Below are 26,858 nucleotides of genomic sequence, written 5' to 3'. Positions count from 1 at the left end.
TTTTTGTTCTTCTTTCTCTAATTGCTTGAGGTGCAAGGTTAGGTTGATTATTCGAGATGTTTCCTGCTTCTTAAGGTGGGCTTGTATTGCTATAAACTTCCCCCTTAGAACTGCTTTTGCTGCATCCCATAGGTTTTGGGTCGTTGTGTCTCCATTGTCATTTGTTTCTAGGTATTTTTTTATTTCCTCTTTGATTTCTTCAGTGATCACTTCATTATTAAGTAGTGTATTGTTTAGCCTCCATGTGTTTGTATTTTTTACAGATATTTTCCTGTAATTGATATCTAGTCTCATGGCGTTGTGGTCGGAAAAGATACTTGAAACAATTTCAGTTTTCTTAAATTTACCAAGGCTTGATTTGTGACCCAAGATATGATCTATCCTGGAGAATGTTCCATGAGCACTTGAGAAAAATGTGTATTCTGTTGTTTTTGGATGGAGTGTCCTATAAATATCAATTAAGTCCATCTTGTTTAATGTATCATTTAAAGCTTGTGTTTCCTTATTTATTTTCATTTTGGATGATCTGTCCATGGGTGAAAGTGGGGTGTTAAAGTCCCCTACTATGAATGTGTTACTGTTGATCTCCCCTTTTATGGTTGTTAGTATTTGCCTTATGTATTGAGGTGCTCCTATGTTGGGTGCATAAATATTTACAATTGTTATATCTTCTTCTTGGATCGATCCCTTGATCATTATGTAGTGTCCTTCTTTGTCCCTTTTAATAGTCCTTATTTTAAAGTCTATTTTGTCTGATATGAGAATTGCTACTCCAGCTTTCTTTTGGTTTCCATTTGCATGGAATATCTTTTTCCATCCCCTTACTTTCAGTCTGTATGTGTCTCTAGTTCTGAAGTGGGTCTCTTGTAGACAGCATATATAAGGGTCTTGTTTTTGTATCCATTCAGCCAATCTGTGTCTTTTGGTGGGAGCATTTAGTCCATTTACATTTAAGGTAATTATCGATATGTATGTTCCTATTTCCATTTTCTATATTGTTTTGGGTTCGCTACTATAGGTCATTTCCTTCTCTTGTGTTTCGTGTCTAGAGAAGTTCCTTTAGCATTTGTTGTAAAGCTGGTTTGGTGGTGCTGAACTCTCTCAGCTTTTGCTTGTCTGTAAAGGTTTTAATTTCTCCATCAAATGTGAATGAGATCCTTGCTGGGTAGAGTAGTCTTGGTTGCAGGCTATTCTCCTTCATCACTTTCAGTATGTCCTGCCACTCCCTTCTGGCTTGTAGGGTTTCTGCTGAGAGATCAGCTGTTAACCTTATGGGGATTCCCTTGTGTGTTATTTGTTGTTTTTCCCTTGCTGCTTTTAATATGCTTTCTTTGTATTTAATTTTTGACAGTTTGATTAATATGTGTCTTGGCGTGTTTCTCCTTGTATTTATCCTGTATGGGACCCTCTGTGCTTCCTGGACTTGATTAACTATTTCCTTTCCCATATTAGGGAAGTTTTCAACTATAATCTCTTCAAATATTTTCTCAGTCCCTTTCTTTCTTTCTTCTTCTTCTGGAACCCCTATAATTCGAATGTTGGTGCGTTTCATGTTGTCCCAGAGGTCTCTGAGACTGTCCTCAGTTCTTTTCATTCTTTTTTCTTTATTCTGCTCTGCAGTAGTTATTTCCACTACTTTATCTTCCAGGTCACTTATCCGTTCTTCTGCCTCAGTTATTCTGCTATTGATCCTATCTAGAGTGATTTTAATTTCAGTTATTGCATTGTTCATCGTTGCTTGTTTCATCTTTAGTTCTTGTAGGTCCTTGTTAACTGTTTCTTGCATTTTGTCCATTCTACTTCCAAGATTTCGGATCATCCTTACTATCATTATTCTGAATTCTTTTTCAGGTAGATTGCCTATTTCCTCTTCATTTGTTAGGTCTGGTGGGTTTTTATCTTGCTCCTTCATCTGCTGTGTGTTTTTCTGTCTTCTCATTTTGCTTATCTTACTGTGTTTGGGGTCTCCTTTTTGCAGGCTGCAGGTTCGTAGTTCCCGTTGTTTTTGATGTCTGTCTCCAGTGGCTAAGGTTGTTTCAGTGGGTTGTGTAGGCTTCCTGGTGGAGGGGACTAGTGCCTGTGTTGTGCTGGATGAGGCTGGATCTTGTCTCTCTAGTGGGCAGGTTCACGTCTGGTGGTGTGTTTTGGGGTGTCTGTGGCCTTATTATGATTTTAGGCAGCCTCTCTGTTAATGGGTGGGGTTGTGTTCCTGTTTTGCTAGTTGTTTGGCATAGGTTGTCCAGCACTGTGGCTTGCTGGTCGTTGAGTGAAGCTGGGTGCTGGTGTTAAGATGGAGGTCTCTGGGATATTTCCACCGTTTAATATTATGTGGAGCTGGGAGGTCTCTTGTTGACCAGTGTCCTGAAGTTGGCTCTCCTACCTCAGAGGCAGAGCCCTGACTCCTGGCTGGAGCACCAAGAGCCTTTCATCCACACAGCTCAGAATAAAAGGGAGAAAAAGTAGGGAGAATTAGTAGAAGTATGAGCAAAGAAAGAAGGAAAGGAGGAAAGGAAGGAAGGAAGAAAGAAGGAAAGAAAGGAGGGAGGGAGGGAGGGAGGGAGGAAGGAAGGAAGGAGGGAAAGAAGGAAAAAAAGACAGAAAGAAAGATGATACAGTAAAAATAAAGTATAATATAGTTATTGAATTAAAAAATATTTAGAAGAAAAAAAAAAAGGGACGGATAGAACCTTAGGACATGTTGGAAGCAAAGCTATACAGAGAAAATCTTACACAGAAGCATACACATACACCTTCACAAAAAGAGGTAAAGGGGGAAAAATCATAAATCCTGCTCCCTGAGACCACCTCCTCAATTTGGGGTGATTCGTTGTCTAAAGGAGGGAAGGAAGGAAGGAAAGAAAGAAAGAACGAAGGTAAAGTATAATAAAGTTATTACAATTAAACTTAATTATTAAGAAAAAGAATTTTTAAAAAAAAGTCATGGACGGATAGAGCCCTAGGGCAAATGGTGGAAGCAAGAGTATACAGACAAGATCTCACACAGAAGCATACATGTACACATTCACAAAAAGAGGAAAAGGGGAAAAAATCATAAATCTCGCTCCTAAATTCCACCTCTTCAATTTGGGATCATTCCTTGTCTATTCAGGTATTCCACAGATGCAGGGTATATCTAGTTGATTGTGGAGCTTTAATCCGCTGCTTCTGTGGCTGCTGGGAGAGATTTCCCTTTCTCTTTGTTCTCACAGCTCACAGGAGCTCAGCTTTGGATTTGGCCCTGCCTCTGCGTGTAGGTCGCTGGAGGGCGTCTGTTTTTTCACTCAGACAGGACGGGGTTAAAGGAGCCGCTGATTCGGGGCCTCCGGCTCACTCAGGCCGGGGGTTGGGGGATGGGGGAAGGAGGGGCACTGCGTGCGGGGCGGGCCTGCGGCGGCAGAGGCAGCGTCACGTTGCGGCAGAGGCCGGCGTGACGTTGCACCAGCCTGAGGCCCGCCGTGCGTTGTCCCGGGGAAGTTGTCCCTGGATCCCGGGAACCTGGCAGTTGCGGGCTGCACAGGCTCCGCGGAAGAGGGGTGTGGAGAGTGACCTGTGCTCGCACACAGGCCCCTTGGTGGCGGCAGCAGCAGCCTTAGCGTCTCCCGCCCGTCTCTGGGGTCCACGGTTTTAGCCGCGGCTCGCGCCCGTCTCTGGGGTTTGCGCTTTCAGCCGCGGCTCGCGCCCGTCTCGGGGGCTCGCGCCCTCAGCCGCGGCTCGCGCCCGTCTCTGGAGCTCCTTTAAGCAGCGCTCTTAAACCCTTCTCCTCGCGCACCAGGAAACAAAGAGGGAAGAAAAAGTCTCTTGCCTCTTCGGCCGGTGCAGGCTTTTCCCCGAACTCCCTCCCGGCTAGTCGTGGTGCACTAACCCCTTCAGGCTATGTTCAAGCCGCCAACCCCAGTCCTCTCCCTGAGCTCGGTCCAAAACCAAAACCCGAGCCTCAGCTCGCAGCCCCGCCCGCCCCGGTGGGTGAGCAGCAAGCCTCTCGGGCTGGTGAGTGCCGGTCAGCACCGATCGTCTGTGCAGGAATCTCCCCGCTTTGCCCTCCGCACCCGTCGCTGTGCACTACTCCGCGGTCCCGAAACTCCCCCCTCTGCCTCCCGCCGTCTCCGCCCGCGGAGGGGCTTCCTAGTGTGTGGAAACTTTTCCTCCTTCACAGCTCCCTCCCACTGGTGCAGGTGCCGTCCTTATTCTTTTGTCTCTGTTTTTTCTTTTGCCCTACCCAGTTACGTGGGGAGTTTCTTGCCTTTTGGGAGGTCTGAGGTCTTCTGCCAGCCTTCAGTAGGAGTTCTGTAGGAGTTGTTCCACGTGTGGATGTATTTCTGGTGTATCCGTGGGGAGGAAGGCGATCTCCGCGTCTTACTCTTCCGCCATCTTCAAGGTCCCCTCACATGTATATTTTATACTTATAAAATATACACTTTTATTGGTATCATACTAAGGAATTCAGTTACAAAATAGTGTAGTTTGGTGATATGAGCTTTTTTTCCCCAAATTTAACAATTCAGAGATAATAAAGCACCTATGAAACTAGATAGCCCAAATCACCTAACTACTTTCTACAACTGTCATTCACGCCAGGGAAAGAAATTTCCAGGAGAAAAAAGCTTTCTTCTAACAAGCCTAAATTATCAATATTGAATTAAAAAAAAAATCATTTAATTCTTAATTTCCTCGAAATGTTGTATTTTCTAAATTATTCACATTATACAAAATTGCTTAGTTCATAGATCAACTACTTTTGATTTAATATGACCTTGAAAACAATACTCATTTCAAAATATAACAGTCTCCAGGCTTTTACAATTCTACTTTCCAAAGGCTAATGAAATAGCAATTAAGTTTTAGCAACATGACTCAAAATTTAGACATGATTTAAGTACAAGTTTAGAAAATGTGGCCAATCAAAACATATGGTATATTTGTTTTGTTTTTAACTTCAGAATTTTTTTTTTGTAGTTAAATCTAAAATACTGTATGTTGTCTGTACTAATGTCTCAAAGTAATCCACCTTCCACCCCCAAGCAGCTCATCTTCTGACTTTTCTTCTTCTAGTCTCAAAAGCTACAAATCTGTCTTTCATGTTTCTGTCTTTGTACCTCACGTCAGTCACCAAGTCCTGTGCTTTTTTTTCTACTGTTCCTATTTCCACCTTTCTCTTTCTAATACTATCCCCCGGTTTTCTTAGGTGAACTGTTGGGAAAGTCTTTTAACCTATCTGTTCCTAATTTTTCCCATGTTTTGGTCTGAGCTACACCCTGTCACCAGTCATCTTTTTAGAGTATTTTTTAACTTGCATCCTTGCTCCCAGAAGTCTTCAGTGGCCTCCCATGATGTAAGAAATGAAGTTCACACTCTATAGTTCCATCAAATAGGTTCTGCAAATATTGTCCACAGCTTTTCAGACCTTACCTCCTGTACCTCCAGAATGTATACATGCTTTCTGCCAGACAAATTCAAGTACTCCTTGTGTCCTACGCATGCTGTCACTCTCCCACTCCTGTATCTTTGGGCATGCTATCACTTTGCCTTAGACTGCCTCTCTCTCCTGACATTGGCTGAAGTCTTGCCCTTCTGAAAGGCTCCACCTCATTGCATCTTCTCTCCTCCAGGCCATTCCTGATCACCACATAAAAGTAACCTTTTCCTTATGAACATAAGACCATTTGTACCATTTCTGTAGCGCTTATTGCATAATGATCTGCATTGGAATTATCTGTATGTAAAAGAAATTTACCAGAAATAGGGTTTTCTATTGTACTTAGTTTTATATTCTACATAGCACTTACCATAATTCCTTATAGTGGTATTGACTTAATATGTATTAAATAAAGGATAACCAGAAGATGGTTTTACCAGTGTATGTGATTGATTCCGCATTAAAATAAACATGCAGTACACTTATAGAGCATTCACTGGAAGCTTATGCTGCCAAAACCTAATTGCTATTTCATTAGTCTTTGGAAAATAGAATTATATTCAGCCTGGAGACTGTTACATTCTGAAATGAGTATTGTTTTCAAGGTCATATTAAATCAAAAGGAGTTGATCTATAAACTAAGCAATATTGTATAATGTTAATAATTTAAAAAATACAACATTCAGGCCATCATCAAAAAATCTAGAAACAATAAACGCTGGAGAGGGTGTGGAGAAAAGGGAACACTCTTGCACTGCTGGTGGCAATGTGAATTGGTACAGCCACTATGGAGAACAGTCTGGAGGTTCCTTAACAAACTACAAATAGAACTACCATATGACCCAGCAATCCCACTACTGGGCATATACCCTGAGAAAACCAAAATTCAAAAAGAGTCATGTACCAAAATGTTCATTGCAGCTCTGTTTACAATAGCCAGGACATGGAAGCAACCTAAGTGTCCATCATCGGATGAATGGATAAAGAAGATGTGGCACATATATACAATGGAATATTACTCAGCCATAAAAAGAAACGAAATTGAGCTATTTGTAATGAGGTGGATAGACCTAGAGTCTGTCATACAGAGTGAAGTAAGTCAGAAAGAGAGAGACAAATACTGTATGCTAACACATATATGGAATTTAAGAAAAAAGAAAATGTCATGAAGAACCTAGGGGTAAGACAGGAATAAAGACACAGACCTACTAGAGAATGGACATGAGGATATGGGGAGGGGGAAGGGTAAGCTGTGACAAAGCGAGAGAGAGGCATGGACATATATACACTACTTAACGTAAAATAGATAGCTAGTGGGAAGCAGCCGCACAGCACAGGGATATCAGCTCGGTGCTTTGTGACCGCTTGGAGGGGTGGGATAGGGAGGGTGGGAGGGAGGGAGACGCAAGAGGGAAGAGATATGGGAACATATATATATGTATAACTGATTCACTTTGTTATAAAGCAGAAACTAACACAACATTGTAAAGCAATTATACTCCAATAAAGATGTAAAAAAATAAAAATAAATAAAAAATACAACATTCAGAGGAAATTAAGAATTAAATGATTTTTTTTTAATTCCAATATTGATAATTTAGGCTTCTTGTTAGAAGAAAGCTTTTTCCTCCTGTAAATTTCTTCCCCTGGCATGAATGACAGTTGTAGAAACAGGTGATTTGGGCTATCTAGTTTCATAGGTGCTTTATTATCTCTGAATTGTTAAATTTGGGGAAAAAGCTCACATTCTGATCTATAGAATTCTAGCATGGTTTTGCATCACTATTACCCCAGATGCTTTCTACACAAAATAAGTTGAGAACAATATTTTGCAGTGGTTTGCCAAGATTTTTAGTAGTTTCCAAGATTTAGTAGTAGCGTGTTTATTCAAATATCTTAGAAATGAAGCCTTTGATGAATTTGTTGTATAAAGTATTAGATAGGTTTTGGTTTGAATAGCAGCTGTACTCACTTATGGTATTTCATTCAGACTCAGCCTCTTTTGTGCATAGCTTGAGGATGTGGGTGACACTAACTTGTGAGGTTTTTTTCCAATTTATTATCATATTTTAAAGAAAAACACCTTTAGAATCTAAAGAAATAATTAATTTAGATGTTTATTCAAAGTAATGCTACATTCATTAGGAAAATATTGCTTATATCTGGATTTGAATTGATAATATGGGAACTTGTATACATTTTTAAAAGGTAAATGAAGAAATATACAAACAAATGCTATTGTGTAAACAGTATAGAGAAAAAAGAATGCAAGGATAAGAGAACCGGAGAGAAATATGTACCAAAATTAAAAGATGGAATTGAATATTAAGATGAAATCAAAATGAAGAACAGGGAGACAATGTCCATAGTTGGGAAGCAATAGAAATTCTAAGTTTATTTTTCATTAATTTCAGTGAGAAAAGTAACAAAAGAAGAGAGTATATTTTATATTTTTAGAATACAGTTTTATTTGAGAAAATGTTTATGCTTAGAATGTCATTATTGTTTTTACTTTATAACACTTAAAAACATTTATGTAAGTAATAATGTTTACGCTTTCTACTTTATAGCTTTCCATTGAAATAGGCCATGAAGTTAAACATCAAAATAAATTATTAGCTGAAATGGTAAGTGAATATGATTTTAACTTTAAGAAACTTGATCTGATATTCTCAAATCTGGTTTGGAATACCTCTAAGATTCGTTTTTGCCATCGTTTTACATTTTTTATCTTGCCTAACACATACAAGTAGGAGGAGGAGGTGGAAGCCAATTTATCTTTAATCCGGTGCTTAGAAACACCATTAAAAACACAGGACAAATGACTATTTTGAGTCTTCTTAAAGATCTCTGGCTATAGACTGCCAAGTAATCAAAAGCACTTTATGTCCAACCGACCAAATGTCTTTTACTTAAGGTAAACCTATTTCTTTTGCTTGATCTTCTAAAGATCACTGTGAACAACTCAATAAGATTTGAACATAGTAACATCCCCAAGCCTTTTATCTCTGGTCTAAACAAACTCAGTAATATATGCCTGTTCTTGTTAGAGGCTTTTTTCATTCTACAATGTTTATTTTGTATGTCAAATTCCTCTGGGCCTTCCCTAGTTTCTTCAAATGCTTTTAAAATTATACTGTTCAAAAATGAATATTGCACTGAAAGCAATCGCCTTGTGAAAGTTGTACGTTAGAATCACTTGCGGAACTTTGAAAATATTTATGCCTGGTCCTCACTCTAAATATACTGATTCAGAATTTTAGGGGGAGGGGCCTAGGTATATGTATTTTGAAAAAAGGATCCCAGGTGATTCTGATGCATAACCCCACTGAATACTATAGATGTAAAGTTCATGAACTGCATAGAGCCTGAAATGTGCAAAGGCTGTCATTGTGCCAGGGCCTTACATCTCAGGATATTTAGATTTCTATGGAAATGCGGTGTTTCTAATCCATACCTAGTTCTCTCATCTTTTTTTTTTTTCTTTTTTTTAACATCTTTATTGGAATATAATTGCTTTCCAATGGTGTGTTAGTTTTGCTTCCCAACAAAATGAATCAGTTATACATATACATATGTTCCCATATCTCTTCCCACTTGCATCTCCCTCCCTCCCACCCTCCCTATCCCACCCCTCCTGGCGGTCACAGAGCACCCAGCTGATATCCCTGTGCTATGCGGCTGCTTCCCACTAGCTATCTACCTTACCATTGGTAGTGTATATATGTCCATGCCTCTGTCGCTTTGTGACACCTTACACTTCCGCCTCCCCATATCCTCAAGTTCATTCTCTAGTAGGTCTGTGTCTTTATTCCTGTCTTACCCCTAGGTTCTTGATGACATTTTTTTTTTCTTAAATTCCATATATATGTGTTAGCATACGGTATTTGTCTCTCTCTTTCTGACTTACTTCACTCTGTATGACAGACTCTAGGTCTATCCACCTCATTACAAATAGCTCAATTTCATTTCTTTTTATGGCTGAGTAATATTCCATTGTATATATGTACCACATCTTCTTTATCCATTCATTCGATGATGGGCACTTAGGTTGTTTCCATCTCCGGGCTATTGCAAATAGAGCTGCAATGAACATTTTGGTACATGACTCTTTTTGAATTTTGGTTTTCTCAGGGTATATGCCCAGTAGTGGGATTGCTGGGTCATATGGTAGTCCTATCTGTAGTTTTTTGAGGAACCTCCATACTGTTCTCCATAGTGGCTGAACCAATTCTCATTCCCACCAGCAGTGCAAGAGTGTTCCCTTTTCTCCACACCCTCTCCAGCATTTATTGTTTCTAGATTTTTTTGATGATGGCCATTCTGACTGGTGTGAGATGATATCTCATTGTAGTTTTGATTTGCATTTCCCTAATGATTAGTGATGTTGAGCATTCTTTCATGTGTGTGTTGGCAGTCCGTATATCTTCTTTGGAGAAATGTCTGTTTAGGGCTTCTGCCCATTTTTGGATTGGGTTTTTTGTTTTTTTGTTATTGAGCTGCATGAGCTGCTTGTAAATTTTGGAGATTAATCCTTTGTCAGGTGCTTCATTTGGAAATATTTTCTCCCATTCTGAGGGTTGTCTTTTGGTCTTGTTTATGGTTTCCTTTGCTGTGCAAAAGCTTTGAAGTTTCATTAGGTCCCATTTGTTTATTTTTATTTCCATTTCTCTAGGAGGTGGGTCAAAAAGGATCTTGCTGTGATTTATGTCATAGAGTGTTCTGCCTATGTTTTCCTCTAAGAGTTTGATAGTTTCTGGCCTTACATTTAGGTCTTTAATCCATTTTGAGCTTATTTTTGTGTATGGTGTTAGGGAGTGATCTAATCTGATACTTTTCCATGTACCTATCCAGTTTTCCCAGCACCACTTATTGAAGAGGCTGTCCTTTCTCCACTGTACATTCCTGCCTCCTTTATCAAAGATAAGGTGACCATATGTGCGTGGGTTTATCTCTGGGCTTTCTATCCTGTTCCATTGATCTATCTTTCTGTTTTTGTGCCAGTACCACACTGTCTTGATTACTGTAGCTTTGTAGTATAGTCTGAAGTCAGGGCGCCAGCTTCCTGCAGCTCCGTTTTTCGTTCTCAAGATTGCTTTGGCTATTCGGGGTCTTTTGTGTTTGCATACAAATTGTGAAATTTTTTGTTCTAGTTCTGTGAAAAATGCCAGTGGTAGTTTGATAGGGATTGCATTGACTCTATAGATTGCTTTGGGTAGTAGAGTCATTTTCACAATGTTGATTCTTCCAATCCAAGAACTTGGTATATCTCTCCATCTATTTGTATCATCTTTAATTTCTTTCATCAGTGTCTTACAATTTTCTGCATACACGTCTTTTGTCTCCTTAGGTAGGTTTATTCCTAGATATTTTATTCTTTTTGTTGCAATGGTAAATGGGAGTGTTTTCTTGATTTCACTTTCAGATTTTTCATCATTAGTGTATAGGAATGCAAGAGATTTCTGTGCATTAATTTTCTATCCTGCAACTTTACCAAATTCGTTGATTATCTCTGGTAGTTTTCTGGTAGCATCTTTAGGATTCTCTATGTATAGTATCATGTCATCTGCAAACAGTGACAGCTTTACTTCTTCTTTTCCGATTTGGATTCCTTTTATTTCCTTTTCTTCTCTGATTGCTGTGGCTAAAACTTCCAAAACTATGTTGAATAAGAGTGGTGAGAGTGGGCAACCTTGTCTTGTTCCTGATCTTAGTGGAAATGCTTTCAGTTTTTCACCATTGAGGGTGATGTTGGCTGTGGGTTTGTCATATAATGCCTTTATTATGTGGAGGAAAGTTCCCTCTATGCCTACTTTCTGGAGGGTTTTTATCATAAATGGGTGTTGAATTTTGTCAGAAGCTTTCTCTGCATCTATTGAGATGATCATATGGTTTTTCTCCTTCAGTTTGTTAATGTGGTGTATCTCATTGATAGATTTACGTATATGGAAGAATCCTTGCATTCCCGGAATAAACCCCACTTGATCATGGTGTGTGATCCTTTTAATGTGCTGTTGGATTCTGTTTGCTAGTATTTTGTTGAGGATTTTTGCATCTGTGTTCATCAGTGATATCGGCCTGTAGTTTTCTTTCTTTGTGACGTCCTTGTCTGGTTTTGGTATCAAGGTGATGGTGGCCTTGTAGAAGGAATTTGGGAGTGTTCCTCCCTCTGTTATATTTTGGAACAGTTTGAGAAGGATAGGTGTTAGCTCTTCACTAAATGTTTGATAGAATTCGCCTGTGAAGCCATCTGGTCCTGGGCTTTTGTTTGTTGGAAGATTTTTTTTTTTTTAATTCCCCGCCTTCCTTCTGGGAATATTTTTTTTTCCTTTAAACATCTTTATTGGGGTATAATTGCTTTACAATGGTTTGTTAGTTTCTGCTTTATAACAAAGTGAATCAGCTATACATATACATATGTTCCTGTATGTCTTCCCTCTTGCATCTCCCTCCCTCCCACTCTCCCCATCACACCCCTCCAGGCTGTCACAAAGCACCGAGCTAATATCCCTGTGCCTTGCGGCTGCTTCCCCCTAGCTATCTACCTTACTACGTTTGTTAGTGTGTATATGTCCATGACTCTCTCTCGCCTTGTCAAAACTCACCCTTCCCCCTCCCCATATCCTCAAGTACGTTCTCCAGGTCTGTGTCTTTATTCCTGTCTTACCCCTAGGTTCTTCATGACATTTTTTTTCCCTTAAATTCCATATATATGTGTTAGCATACAGTATTTGTCTTTTTCTTTCTTACTTACTTCACTCTGTATGACAGACTCTAGGTCTATCCATCTCATTACAAATAGCTCAATTTCATTTCTTTTTAAGGCTGAGTAATATTCCATTGTGTATATGTGCCACATCTTCTTTATCCATTCATCCGATGATGGGCGCTTAGGTTGTTTCCATCTCTGGGCTATTGTAAATAGAGCTGCAATGAACATTTTGGTACATGACTCTTTTTGAATTTCGGTTTTCTCAGGGTATATGCCCAGTAGTGGGATTCTTGGGTCATATGGTAATTCTATTTGTAGTTTTTAAGGAACCTCCATACTGGCTGAACCAATTCACATTCCCACCAGCAGTGCAAGAGTGTTCCCTTTTCTCCACACCCTCTCCAGCATTTATTGTTTCTAGATATTTTGATGATGGCCATTCTGACGGGTGTGAGATGATATCTCATTGTAGTTTTGATTTGCATTTCTCTAATGATTAATGATGTTGAGCATTCTTTCATGTGTTTGTTGGCATTCTGTATATCTTCTTTGGAGAAATGTCTATTTAGGTCTTCTGCCCATTTTTGGATGGGGTTGTTTGTTTTTTTGTTATTGAGCTGCATGAGCTGCTTGTAAATTTTGGAGATTAATCCTTTGTCAGTTGCTTCATTTGCAAATGTTTTCTCCCATTCTGAGGGTTGTCTTTTGGTCTTGGTTATGGTTTCCTTTGCTGTGCAAAAGCTTTGAAGTTTCATTAGGTCCCATTTGTTTATTTTTGTTTTTATTTCCATTACTCTAGGAGGTGGGTCAGAAAGGATCTTGCTGTGATTTATGTTATAGGGTGTTCTTCCTATGTTTTCCTCTAAGAGTTTGATAGTTTCTGGCCTTACATTTAGGTCTTTAATCCATTTTGAGCTTATTTTTGTTTATGGTGTTAGGGAGTGATCTTATCTCATACTTTTACATGTACCTGTCCAGTTTTCCCAGCACCATTTATTGAAGAGGCTGTCCTTTCTCCACTGTACATTCCTGCCTCCTTTATCAAAGATAAGGTGTCCATATGTGCGTGGGTTTATCTCTGGGCTTTCTATCCTGTTCCACTGATCTATCTTTCTGTTTTTGTGCCAGTACCATACTGTCTTGATTACTGTTGCTTTGTAGTATAGTCTGAAGTCAGGGAGCCTGATTCCTCCAGCTCCATTTTTCGTTCTCAAGATTGCTTTGGCTATTCGGGGTCTTTTGTGTTTCCATACAAATTGCGAAATTTTTTGTTCTAGTTCTGTGAAAAATGCCAGTGGTAGTTTGATAGGGATTGCATTGAATCTGTAGATTGCTTTGGGTAGTAGAGTCATTTTCACAACGTTGATTCTTCCAATCCAAGAACATGGTATATCTCTCCATCTATTTGTATCATCTTTAATTTCTTTCATCAGTGTCTTATAATTTTCTGCATACAGGTCTTTCGTCTCCTTAGGTAGGTTTATTCCTAGATATTTTATTCTTTTTGTTGCAATGGTAAATGGGAGTGTTTTCTTGATTTCACTTTCAGATTTTTCATCATTAGTATATAGGAATGCCAGAGATTTCTGTGCATTAATTTTGTATCCTGCTACTTTACCAAATTCATTGATTAGCTCTAGTAGTTTTCTGGTAGCATCTTTAGGATTCTCTATGTATAGTATTATGTCTTCTGCAAACAGTGACAGCTTTACTTCTTCTTTTCCGATTTGGATTCCTTTTATTTCCTTTTCTTCTCTGATTGCTGTGGCTAAAACTTCCAAAACTATGTTGAATAAGAGTGGTGAGAGTGGGCAACCTTGTCTTGTTCCTGATCTTAGTGGAAATGCTTTCAGTTATTCACCATTGAGGATGATGTTTGCTGTGGGCTTGTCATATATGGCCTTTATTATGTGGAGGAAAGTTCCCTCTATGCCTACTTTCTGGAGGGTTTTTATCATAAATGGGTGTTGAATTTTGTCTAAAGCTTTCTCTGCATCTATTGAGATGATCATATGGTTTTTCTCCTTCAATTTGTTAATATGGTTTATCACATTGATAGATTTGCGTATATTGAAGAATCCTTGCATTCCTGGAATAAGCCCCACTTGATCATGGTGTATGATCCTTTTAATGTGCTGTTGGATTCTGTTTGCTAGTATTTTGTTGAGGATTTTTGCATCTATGTTCATCAGTGATATTGGCCTGTAGTTTTCTTTCTTTGTGACATCCTTGTCTGGTTTTGGTATCAAGGTGATGGTGGCCTCGTAGAAGGAATTTGGGAGTGTTCCTCCCTCTGCTATATTTTGGAAGAGTTCAAGAAGGATAGGTGTTAGCTCTTCTCTAAACATTTGATAGAATTCACCTGTGAAGCCATCTGGTCCTGGGCTTTTGTTTGTTGGAAGATTTTTAATCACAGTTTCAATTTCAGTGCTTGTGATTGGTCTGTTCATATTTTCTATTTCTTCCTGATTCAGTCTTGGCAGGTTGTGCATTTCTAAGAATTTGTCCATTTCTTCCAGATTGTCCATTTTATTGGCATAGAGTTGCTTGTAGTAATCTCTCATGATTTTTTTTATTTCTGCAGTGTCAGTTGTTACTTCTCCTTTTTCATTTCTAATTCTGATTTGAGTCTTCTCCCTTTTTTTCTTGATGAGTCTGGCTAGCGGTTTATCTATTTTGTTTATCTTCTCAAAGAACCACCTTATAGTTTTATTGATCTTTGCTATGGTTTCCTTCATTTCTTTTTCATTTATTTCTGATCTGATTTTTATGATTTCTTTCCTTCTGCTAGCTTTGGGGTTTTTTTGTTCTTCTTTCTCTAATTGCTTGAGGTGCAAGGTTAGGTTGATTATTCGAGATGTTTCCTGCTTCTTAAGGTGGGCTTGTATTGCTATAAACTTCCCCCTTAGAACTGCTTTTGCTGCATCCCATAGGTTTTGGGTCGTTGTGTCTCCATTGTCATTTGTTTCTAGGTATTTTTTTATTTCCTCTTTGATATCTTCAGTGATCACTTCATTATTAAGTAGTGTATTGTTTAGCCTCCATGTGTTTGTATTTTTTACAGATATTTTCCTGTAATTGATATCTAGTCTCATGGCGTTGTGGTTAGAAAAGATACTTGATACAATTTCAGTTTTCTTAAATTTACCAAGGCTTGCTTTGTGACCCAAGATATGATCTATCCTGGAGAATGTTCCATGAGTACTTGAGAAAAATGTGTATTCTGTTGTTTTTGGATGGAGTGTCCTATAAATATCAATTAAGTCCATCTTGTGTAATGTATCAATTAAAGCTTGTGTTTCCTTATTTATTTTCATTTTGGATGATCTGTCCATGGGTGAAAGTGGGGTGTTAAAGTCCCCTACTATGAATGTGTTACTGTTGATCTCCCCTTTTATGGCTGTTAGTATTTGCCTTATGTATTGAGGTGCTCCTATGTTGGGTGCATAAATATTTACAATTGTTATATCTTCTTCTTGGATCGATCCCTTGATCATTATGTAGTGTCCTTCTTTGTCCCTTTTAATAGTCCTTATTTTAAAGTCTATTTTGTCTGATACGAGAATTGCTACTCCAGCTTTCTTTTGGTTTCCATTTGCATGGAATATCTTTTTCCATCCCCTTACTTTCAGTCTGTATGTGTCTCTAGGTCTGAGGTGGGTCTCTTGTAGACAGCATATATAAGGGTCTTGTTTTTGTATCCATTCAGCCAATCTGTGTCTTTTGGTGGGAGCATTTAGTCCATTTACATTTAAGGTAATTATCGATATGTATGTTCCTATTCCCATTTTCTATATTGTTTTGGGTTCGTTATTATAGGTCGTTTCCTTCTCTTGCATTTCTTATCTAGAGAAGTTCCTTTAGCATTTGTTGTAAAGCTGGTTTGGTGGTGCTGAACTCTCTCAGCTTTTGCTTGTCTGTAAAGGTTTTAATTTCTCCATCAAATCTGAATGTGATCCTTGCTGGGTAGAGTAGTCTTGGTTGCAGGTTTTTCTCCTTCATCACTTTCAGTATGTCCTGCCACTCCCTTCTGGCTTGTAGGGTTTCTGCTGAGAGATCAGCTGTTAACCTTATGGGGATTCCCTTGTGTGTTATTTGTTGGTTTTCCCTTGCTGCTTTTAATATGCTTTCTTTGTATTTAATTTTTGACAGTTTGATTAATATGTGTCTTGGCGTATTTCTCCTTGTATTTATCCTGTATGGGACTCTCTGTGCTTCCTGGACTTGATTAACTATTTCCTTTCCCATATTAGGGAAGTTTTCAACTATAATCTCTTCAAATATTTTCTCAGTCCCTTTCTTTTTTTCTTCTTCTTCTGGAACCCCTATAATTCGAATGTTGGTGCATTTAATGTTGTCCCACAGGTCTCTGAGACTGTCCTCAGTTCTTTTCATTCTTTTTTCTTTATTCTGCTCTGCAGTAGTTATTTCCACTACTTTATCTTCCAGGTCACTTATCCGTTCTTCTGTCTCAGTTATTCTGCTATTGATCCTATCTAGAGTAATTTTAATTTCATTTATTCCGTTGTTCATCTTTATTTCTTCTAGGTCCTTGTTAACTGTTTCTTGCATTTTGTCCATTCTGCTTCCAAGATTTCGGATCATCCTTACTATCATTATTCTGAATTCTTTTTCAGGTAGATTGCCTATTTCCTCTTCATTTGTTAGGTCTGGTGGGTTTTTATCTTGCTCCTTCATCTGCTGTGTGTTTTTCTGTCTTCTCATTTTGCTTATCTTACTGTGTTTGGGGTCTCCTTTTTGCAGGCTGCAGGTTTGTAGTTCCCGTTGTTTTTGATGTCTGTCTCCAGTGGCTAAGGTTGTTTCAGTGGGTTATGTAGGCTTCCTGGTGGAGGGGACTAGTGCCTGTGTTGTGCTGCATGAGGCTGGATCTTGTCTCTCTAGTGGGCAGGTTCACGTCTGGTGGTGTGTTTTGGGGTGTCTGTGGCCTTATGATTTTAGGCAGGCTCTCTGCTAATGGGTGGGGTTGTGTTCCTGTTTTGCTAGTTGTTTGGCATAGGTTGTCCAGCACTGTGGCTTGCTGGTCGTTGAGTGAAGCTGGGTGCTGGTGTTAAGATGGAGGTCTCTGGGATATTTCCACCGTTTAATATTATGTGGAGCTGGGAGGTCTCTTGTTGACCAGTGTCCTGAAGTTGGCTCTCCAACCTCAGAGGCAGAGCCCTGACTCCTGGGCTGGAGCACCAAGAGTCTTTCATCCACACGGCTCAGAATAAAAGGGAGAAAAAGTAGAGAAAATTAGTAGAAGTATGAGGAAAGAAAGAAGGAAAGGAAGGAAGGAAGAAAGAAGCAAAGAAGGAAAGAAAGGAAGGAGGGAGGAAGGAAGGAAGGAGGGAAAGAAGGAAAAAAGACAGAAAGAAAGAAGATACAGTAAAAATAAAATGAAGTATAATATAGTTATTGAATTAAAAAAATATTTAGAAAAAAAAAAAAGTGACGGATAGAACCTTAGGACAAATGTTGGAAGCAAAGCTATACAGAGAAAATCTTACACAGAAGCATACACACACACGTTCACAAAAAGAGGTAAAGGGGGGAAAATCATAAGTCTTGCTCTCAGAGACCACATCCTCAATTTGGGGTGATTCGTTGTCTAAAGGAGGGAAGGAAGGAAGGAAAGAAAGAAAGAGAACGAAGGTAAAGTATAATAAAGTTACTACAATTAAAATTAATTATTAAGAAAAAAAATTTTTTAAAAAAACCATGGACGGATAGAGCCCTAGGGCAAATGGTGGAAGCAAGAGCATACAGACAAGATCTCACACAGAAGCATACACGTACACATTCACAAAAAGAGGAAAAGGGAAAAAAATCATAGATCTCGCTCCTAAATTCCACCTCTTCAATTTGGGATCATTCCTTGTCTATTCAGGTAGTCCACAGATGCAGGGTATATCAAGTTGATTGTGGAGCTTTAATCTGCTGCTTCTGTGGCTGCTGGGAGATATTTCCCTTTCTCTTCTTTGTTCTCACAGCTCACAGGAGCTCAGCTTTGGATTTGGCCCTGCCTCTGAGTGTAGGTCGCTGGAGGGCATCTGTTTTTTGCTCAGACAGGACGGGGTTAAAGGAACCACTGATTCGGGGGCTCCGGCTCACTGAGGCCGGGGGTTGGGGCATGGGGGAAGGAGGGGCACTGCGTGCTGGGCGGGCCTGCGGCGGCAGAGGTAGCATGACGTTGCGGCAGAGGCCGGCGTGACGGTGCACCAGCCTGAGGCCTGCCGTGCATACTCCCGGAGAAGTTGTCCGTGGATCCCGGGAACCTGGCAGTGGCGGGCTGCACAGGCTCCGCGGAAGAGGGGTGTGGAGAGTGACCTGTGCTCGCACACAGGCCCCTTGGTGGCGGCAGCAGCAGCCTTAGTGTCTCCCGCCCGTCTCTGGGGTCCGCGCTTCTAGCCGCGGCTTGCGCCCGTCTCTGGGGTTCGCGCTTTTAGCCGTGGCTCGCGCCCGTCTCTGGAGCTCCTTTAAGCAGCGCTCTTAAACCCCTCTCCTCGCGTACCAGGAAACAAAGAGGGAAGAAAAAGTCTCTTGCCTGTTCGGCCGGTGCAGGCTTTTCCCCGAACTCCCTCCCGGCTAGTCGTGGTGCACTAACCCCTTCAGGCTATGTTCAAGCCGCCAACCCCAGTCCTCTCCCTGAGCTCCGTCCAAAACCGAAACCCGAGCCTCAGCTCGCAGCTCCGCCCGCCCCGGCGTGTGAGCAGACAAGCCTCTTGGGCTGGTGAGTGCCGGTCAGCACCGATCCTCTGTGCGGGAATCTCCCCGCTTTGCCCTCCGCGCCCGTCGCTATGCACTACTCCGCGGTCCCGAAGCTCCCCCCTCCGCCTCCCGCAGTCTCCGCCCGCGGAGTGGCTTCCTAGTGTGTGGAAACTTTTCCTCCTTCACAGCTCCCTCCCACTGGTGCAGGTGCCGTCCCTATTCTTTTGTCTCTGTTTTTGTTTTTTTCTTTTGCCCTACCCAGGTACGTGTGGAGTTTCTTGCCTTTTGGGAGGTCTGAGGTCTTCTGCCAGCCTTCAGTAGGTGTTCCTTAGGAATTGTTCCACGTGTAGATGTATTTCTGGTGTGTCCGTGGGGAGGAAGGCGATCTCTGCGTCTTACTCTTCCACCATCTTCAAGATCCTCCCTTCTGGGAATATTAATGTTGCCAAAATATTGGCCCTCTGTGCACCATTGCCAAATAGAAATACAGAGGCAGAGTTCTGGAGGAAAGAGAAAGGGTAGCTTTATTTCTTTGCCAGGCAAAGAGGAAACACAGCAGGCTAGTGCCTCAGAAACTGTGCCCCCCTTGTTGGAAGATTTTTAATCACAGTTTCAATTTCAGTGCTTGTGATTGGTCTGTTCACATTTTCTATTTCTTCCTGATTCAGTCTTGGCAGGTTGTGCCTTTCTAAGAATTTGTCCATTTCTTCCAGGTTGTCCATTTTATTGGCATAGAGTTGCTTGTAGTAATCTCTACATGATCTTTTGTATTTCTGCAGTGTCAGTTGCTACTTCTCCTTTGTCATTTCTAATTCTATTGATTTGAGTCTTCTCCCTTTTTTTCTTGATGAGTCTGGCTAATGGCTTACCAATTTTGTTTATCTTCTCAAAGAACCACCTTTTAGTTTTATTGATCTTTGCTATGGTTTCCTTCATTTCTTTTTCATTTATTTCTGATCTGGTTTTTATGATTTCTTTCCTTCTGCTAATTTTGGGGGTGTTCTTGTTCTTCTTTATCTGATTGCTTTACGTGCAAGGTTAGGTTGTTTATTCGAGATGTTTCCTGTTTCCTAAGGTAGGATTGTATAGCTATAAACTTCCCTCTTAGAACTGCTTTTGCTGCATCCCATAGATTTTGGGTCATCGTGTCTCCATTGTCATTTGTTTCTAGGTATTTTTTTATTTCCTCTTTGATTTCTTCAGTGATCACTTCGTTATTAAGTTGTGTATTGTTTAGCCTTCATGTGTTTGTATTTTTTACAGATCTTTTCCTGTAATTGATATCTGGTCTCATGGCTTTGTGGTCGGAAAAGATACTTGATACAATTTCAATTTTCTTAAATTTACCAAGGCTTGATTTGTGACCCAAGATATGATCTATCCTGGAGAATGTTCCATGAGCACTAGAGAAAAATGTGTATTCTGTTGTTTTTGGATGCAATGTCCTATAAATATCAATTAAGTCCATCTTGTTTAATGTATCATTTAAAACTTGTGTTTCCTTATTTATTTTCAGTTTGGATGATCTGTCCATTGGTGAAAGTGGGGTGTTAAAGTCCCCTACTATGTATGTGTTACTGTCGATTTCCCCTTTTATGGCTGTTAGTATTTATTTGCCTTATGTATTGATGTGCTGCTATGTTGGGTGCATAAGTATTTACAATTGTTGTATCTTCTTCTTGGATCGATCCCTTGATCGTTATGTAGTGTCCTTCTTTGTCTCTTCTAATAGTCTTTATTTTAAAGTCTATTTTGTCTGATATGAGAATTGCTGCTCCAGCTTTCTTTTGGTTTCCATTTGCATGGAATATCTTTTTCCATCCCCTTACTTTCTGTCTGTATCTGTCTCTAGGTCTGAAGCGGGTCTCTTGTAGACAGCAAATGTATGGGTCTTGTTTTTGTATCCATTCAGCCAATTTGTGTCTGTTGTTGGGCGTATTTAGTTGATTTACATTTAAGGTAATTATCGATATTTATATTCCTATTCCCATATTCTACATTGTTTTGGGTTTGTTATTGTAGGTCTTCTCCTTCTCTTGTGTTTCTTGCTTAGAGAAGTTCCTTTAGCAGTTGTTGTAGAGCTGGTTTGGTGGTGCTGAACTCTCTCAGCTTTTGCTTGTTTGTAAAGGTTTTAATTTCTCCATCAAATCTCAATGAGATCCTTGCTGCGTAGAGTAATATTGGTTGCAGGTTTTTCTCCTTCATCACTTTAAATATGTCCTGCCAGTCCCTTCTGGCTTGCAGAGTTCCTGCTGAAAGATCACCTGTTAACCTTATGGGGATTCCCTTGTGTGTTATTTGTTGTTTTTCCCTTGCTGCTTTTAATATGTTTTCTTTGTATTTAATTTTTGACAGTTTGATTAATATGTGTCTTGGCGTATTTCTCCTTAGATTTATCCTGTATGGGACTCTCTGTGCTTCCTGGACTTGATTAACTATTTCCTTTCCCATATTAGGGAAGTTTTCAACTATAATCTCTTCAAATATTTTCTCAGTCCCTTTCTTTTTCTCTTCTTCTTCTGCAACTCCTACAATTCGAATGTTGGTGTGTTTAATGTTGTCCCAGAGGTCTCTGAGACTGTCCGCAGTTCTTTTCATCTTTTTTCTTTATTCTGCTCTGCAGTAGTTATTTCCACTCTTTTATCTTCCAGGTCACTTATCCGTTCTTCAGCCTCAGTTATTCTGTTATTGATCCCATCTAGAGTATTTTTCATTTCATTTATTGTGTTGTTCATCATTGTTTGTTTCATCTTTAGTTCTTCTAGGTCCTTGTTAAATGTTTGTTGCATTTTGTCTATTTTATTTCCAAGATTTTGGATCATCTTTACTATCATTATTCTGAATTCTTTTTCAGGTAGACTGCCTATTTCTTCATTTGTTAGGTCTGGTGGGTTTTTATCTTACTCCTTCATCTGCTGTGTTTCTCTGTCTTCTCATTTTGCTTATCTTACTGTGTTTGGGGTCTCCTTTTTGCAGGCTGCAGGTTTGTAGTTCCCGTTGTTTTTGGTGTCTGTCCCCAGTGGCTAAGGTTGGTTCAGTGGGTTGTGTCGGCTTCCTGGTGGAGGGGACTAGTGCCTGTGTTCTGGTGGATGAGGCTGGATCTTGTGTTTCTGGTGGGCAGGTCCACATCTGGTGGTGTGTTTTGGGGTGTCTGTGCACTTACTATGAATTTGGGCAGCCTCTCTGCTAATGGGTGGGTTTGTGTTCCTGCCTTGCTAGTTGTTTGGCATAGGATGTCCAGCACTGTAGCTTGCTGGTCAATGTGTGAAGCTGGGTGCTGGTGTTGAGATGGAGATCTCTCGGAGATTTTCGCCATTTGATATTATGTGGAGCTGGGAGGTCTCTTGTGGACCAGTGTCCTGAAGTTGGCTCTCCCACCTCAGAGGCACAGCACTAACTCCTGGCTGCAGCACCAAGAGCCTTTCATCCACATGGTTAATTTGGGATAATTTGTTGTCTATTCATGTATTCCACAGATGCAGGGTACATCAAGTTGATTGTGGAGCTTTAATCCTCTGCTTCTGAGGCTGTTGGGAGAGATTTCCCTTTCTCTTCTTTGTTCTCACAGCTCCCAGGGATCAGCTTTGGATTTGGCCCCGCCTCTGTGTGTAGGTCGCTGGATGGCGTCTGTTCTTCGCCCAGACAGGACGGGGTTCAAGGAGCCGCTGATTAGGGGTCTCCGGCTCACTCAGGCCAGGGGTAGGGAGGGGCACGGAGTGTGGGGTGAGCCTGCGGCTGCAGAGGCCGGTGTGACGTTGCAGCAGCCTGAGGCGCGCCGTGCGTTCTCCCGGGGAAGTTGTCCCTGGATCTCGGGAACCTGGCGGTGGCTGGCTGCACAGGCTCCCCAGAAGAGGGGTGTGGATAGTGACCTGTGCTCGCACACAGGCTTCTTGGTGGTGGCAGCAGCAGCCTTAGCGTCTCATGCCCGTCTCTGGGGTTCGCGCTTTTAGCCGCATCTCGCGCCCGTCTCTAGAACTCCTTTAAGCAGCGTTCTTAATCCCCTCTCCTCGTGCACCAGGAAACAAAGAGGGAAGAAAAAGTCTCTTGCCTCTTTGGCAGGTCCAGACTTTTCCCTTGACTCCCTACTGGCCAGCCGTGGTGCACTAACCCCCTGCAGGCTGTGTTCACGCCGCTAACCCTAGTCCTCTCACTGCACTCTGACTGAAGTGCGAGCCTCTGCTCCCACCCCCGCCCACTCTGGCAGGGGAAGCAGACAAGCCTCTCGGGCTGGTGATTGCTGGTCGGCACCAATCCTCTGTGTGGGAATTTCTCTGCTTTGCCCCCCGCACCCCTGTTGCTGTGCTCTCCTCCGCTGCTCCAAAGCTTTCCTCCTCTGCCCCCCACAGTCTCCACCCGCGAAGGGGCTTCCTAGTGTGTGGAAACCTTTCCTCCTTCACATCTCCCTCCCACTGGTGCAGGTCCTGTCCCTATCCTTTTGTCTCTGTTTATTCTTTTTTCTTTTTCCCTACCAAGGTACGTGGGGGGTTTGTTTCCTTTTGGGAGGTCTGAGGTCTTCTGCCAGCGTTCAGTAGGTGTTCTGTAGGAGTTGTTCCACGTGTAGATGTATTTCTGGTGTATCTGTGGGGTGGAAGGTGATCTCTGCGTGTTACTCTTCCGCTATCTTCCCGTCAATCCTAGTTCTCTCATCTTAAGGACTTCTTTTCTAGCTTTTTTTTTTTAACATCTTTATCGGAGTATAATTGCTTTACAGTGGTGTGTTAGTTTTTGCTGTATAAAAAAGTGAATCAGCTATACGTATATATATATCCCCGTATCCCCTCACTCTTGCATCTCCCTTCCACCCTCCCTATCCAACACCTCTAGGTGGTCACAAAGCATCGATCTGACCTCCCTGTGCTATGTGGCTGCTTCCCATTAGCTATCTATTTTACATTTGGTAGTGTATATATGTCCAGGCCACTCTCTCACTTCGTCCCAGCTTACCCTTCCCCCTGCCTGTGTCCTCAAGTCCATTCTCTATGTCTATGTCTTTATTCCTGTCCTGCCCCTAGGTTCCTCAGAACCGTTTCTTTTTTTAGATTCCATATATATGTGTTAGCATAGGGTATTTGTTTTTCTGACTTACTTCACTCTGTATGACAGACCCTAGGTGCATCCATCTCACTACAAATAACTCAGTTTTGTTTCTTTTTCTGGCTGAGTAGTATTCCATTGTATATATGTGCCGCATATTTTGTGTTTACACCTTTATTCGAGTATAATTGCTTTACAATGGTGTGTTAGTTTCTGCTTTATAACAAAGTGAATCAGTTATACATATGTTCCCATATCTCTTCCCTCTTGCGTCTCCCTCCCTCCCACCCTCCCTATCCCACCCCTCTAGGTGGTCACAAAGCACCAAGCTGATCTCCCTGTGCTATGTGGCTGCTTCCCACTAGCTATCTATTTTATGTTTGGTAGTGTATATATGTCCATGCCACTCTCTCACTTTGTCACAGCTTACCCTTCCCCCTCCGCATATCCTCAAGTCCATTCCCTAGTAGGTGTGTGTCTTTATTCCTGTCTTACCCCTAGGTTCTTCATGATATTTTTTCCCCTTAAATCCCGTATATATGTGTTAGCATACAGTATTTGCCTTTCTCTTTCTGACTTACTTCACTCTGTATGACAGACTCTAGGTCCATCCATCTCATTACAAATAGTTCAATTTTGTTTCTTTTTATGGCTGAGTAATATTCCATTGTATATATGTGCCACATCTTCTTTATCCATTCATCTGTCGATGGATGCTTAGGTTGTTTCTGTCTCCGGGCTATTGTAAATAGAGCTGCAATGAACATTGTGGTACATGACTCTTTTTGAATTATGGTTTTCTCAGGCTGTATGCCCAGTAGTGTGATTGCTGATTCATAGGGTAGTTTCAACTTTTAGTTTAAGGAACCTCCATACTGTTCTCCATAGGGCTGTATCAATTTACATTCCCGACAACAGTGCAAGAGGGTTCCGTGTCTTCCACACCCTCTCCACCTGTGTTTTAATGTGGTCGTTTTTCCCCATCCATATTTGTAGTCTGTACCACATTTTACCACCTCTACATGATATTCTCTTAACTTTTACTCGACTCTGCTGACCTTCTAAGTCAACTACGTAAATAAAAGGATCTTAAAAGTAAAGGTACATTTAACTGCTAACCATATTAAATTTTGGATGAATTCTGTACTGGGAAGCAACCCACCATTTGACCTTGGAGAGCAATGCCCCAACAAAAAGTGGGAAAAAACCCTTGTGATAGTAGATAAACTACTTACTTTATTGTTAATATTTTTTAATCCACATAATTGGAATAAGACCTAAATACTTTGGGGTTTTGAATTGCTCTGGAGCTGAATGTTTATTGGATAATGAAAGAGCTTTTTATTTATTGAGAAAATTATTTTGCATGGAGTAATCAAGCTGATTAAGTTATAAACAGAGTCCTGAATTGATTAAACATAGAAAATATCATTAAAAATGTATTCTAATAACAGTATATTAAATTACTTAAATATGCATGTGTAGAATATTAGAATTCAACTAGTATATTTTGTTTTCCTTTTCTCCTCACAGGATTCACAGTTTGATTCTACAACTGGATTTCTAGGTAAAACCATGGGGAAACTGAAGATTTTATCCAGAGGGAGCCAAACAAAGCTGCTGTGCTATATGATGCTGTTTTCATTGTTTGTCTTTTTTGTCATTTATTGGATTATTAAACTGAGGTGATGCAAGTCACTGAGTTTGGAATTTGTTCCAACTTAACGGCTTGGAGTACCACTTCAGTAAAAAATCAGCATCAAAACATTCCTAAATTTCAAATGACACTATGGCATTTTCCATCGAACGTTACTGAATTTTACTTGTTTTATAAATCACATTAGATAATACAGTGCTCTTTGAATACTGTTTCTTAATGATTCATTTTTTGCCCCTATTTTCAGGGGTATTGAGATGGTCCGGGGTCAGCCTGGCCCTAATAAGTTTTTTTCCTGTTTTTTTTTTGCTGTCAGGTTAAATAGCAGTATAATATCCTGTTGTTACCATAAATGTAGGTTTATGTTCCACATAAAGAAACTTATTACTTAGTGGGAAAATAACAGTGCCTGGAGAGCCTTGTGCTGAGCTCTTGAGGTGGTGAGAAAGTTTGTGATGGATGGTAAATATATTTTCCTGAACTGTCATCACCCCTGATGATGTACTCTCCTTTCCTCCTTCATTTGGTTAAAATTATAGGCTGATTTTTTACCTACAGGTTTCCTAATAATTTTTGATGATATGACTGTTCTTCTGCTTCTGCCCAAGGACCTCATTCTTTAATAAAACTTGTTATTTTGGCCTATTTCTAGTAAGGTTCAAAACAAATGTGTACCCGTATAGTTGTCATTTTCTATTAACTTTATATATATACCATTGACTTGGCTTATAATAGTTTTATGATTTCAGCTACTTAGGCCATTTGGTTATCATTTATGACAGAATAATGTGAAGCTAAAGTAATTGCTAAGTTCTGAATGGAAATAAAATGTTCAAGAAGAGTAATTGCCTCTGCTTTATTATGTGCTCAAAATAAATATTGGAAATACTCAGGCATTGACCTTGCAACTAAGGGCACTGTTACTTTAATCCAGTGTATCTGTCTATAGAAAACAAAATACAAAAGTGGACTGTTGAATAGAAAGAGATATTAAAATGTGAAATACTCCGTATTGCTACTATTTGGGAATTTGCCCATTTATGGGCTCCAAAAATAAAATTTTTAATGAACTATATTAATTGACTTTGTTGCTTCTTTGTTCAAGTCTCTCTTTTTTTTTCCTCCATAGACTGAGAAGTGGTCTGAAAACAGAACAAACTCAGGAAAGCTCAACATATTTGTATTATTTCAGAACTTGCTGCAAACAAATGAGATAAATCATGACTGATTTCAAAATTCTCTTTAATTCTTTAAATTTTTATTTAAAAATCTATTATCTTTGATTTTGCTGAGTTTGCAATCCTTTTTTGCTCATCCCTACTTACCTATCAATT

The 26,858-nt window shown here is 40.3% G+C and overlaps 1 protein-coding gene across 2 annotated transcripts in view; it reads left to right on the top strand.

Moving 5' to 3' along the window:
- The window catches only part of BET1 (Bet1 golgi vesicular membrane trafficking protein), a 34,691-nt gene extending 8,092 nt beyond the window's left edge, over positions 1-26,599 (top strand). Inside the window, exons 3-4 of one of the 2 annotated variants that reach the window (XM_032642164.1) lie at positions 7,984-8,040; positions 25,401-26,599. In XM_032642164.1, the coding sequence (XP_032498055.1) occupies positions 7,984-8,040; positions 25,401-25,556 (213 nt within the window). In that variant the 3' untranslated portion in view covers positions 25,557-26,599. The remainder of the gene's footprint in view (positions 1-7,983; positions 8,041-25,400) is intronic. The other variant, XM_032642165.1, reaches the window with a different exon arrangement.
- The last annotated feature ends 259 nt before the right edge of the window (positions 26,600-26,858 follow it).

Source organism: Phocoena sinus, chromosome 9, assembly GCF_008692025.1.
Source record: "Phocoena sinus isolate mPhoSin1 chromosome 9, mPhoSin1.pri, whole genome shotgun sequence".
In the NCBI taxonomy this organism is placed as follows: Eukaryota; Metazoa; Chordata; class Mammalia; order Artiodactyla; family Phocoenidae; genus Phocoena; species Phocoena sinus.
The sequence above is the reverse complement of the archived record's forward strand: the minus strand, read 5'-3'. Positions and strand labels throughout refer to the sequence as shown.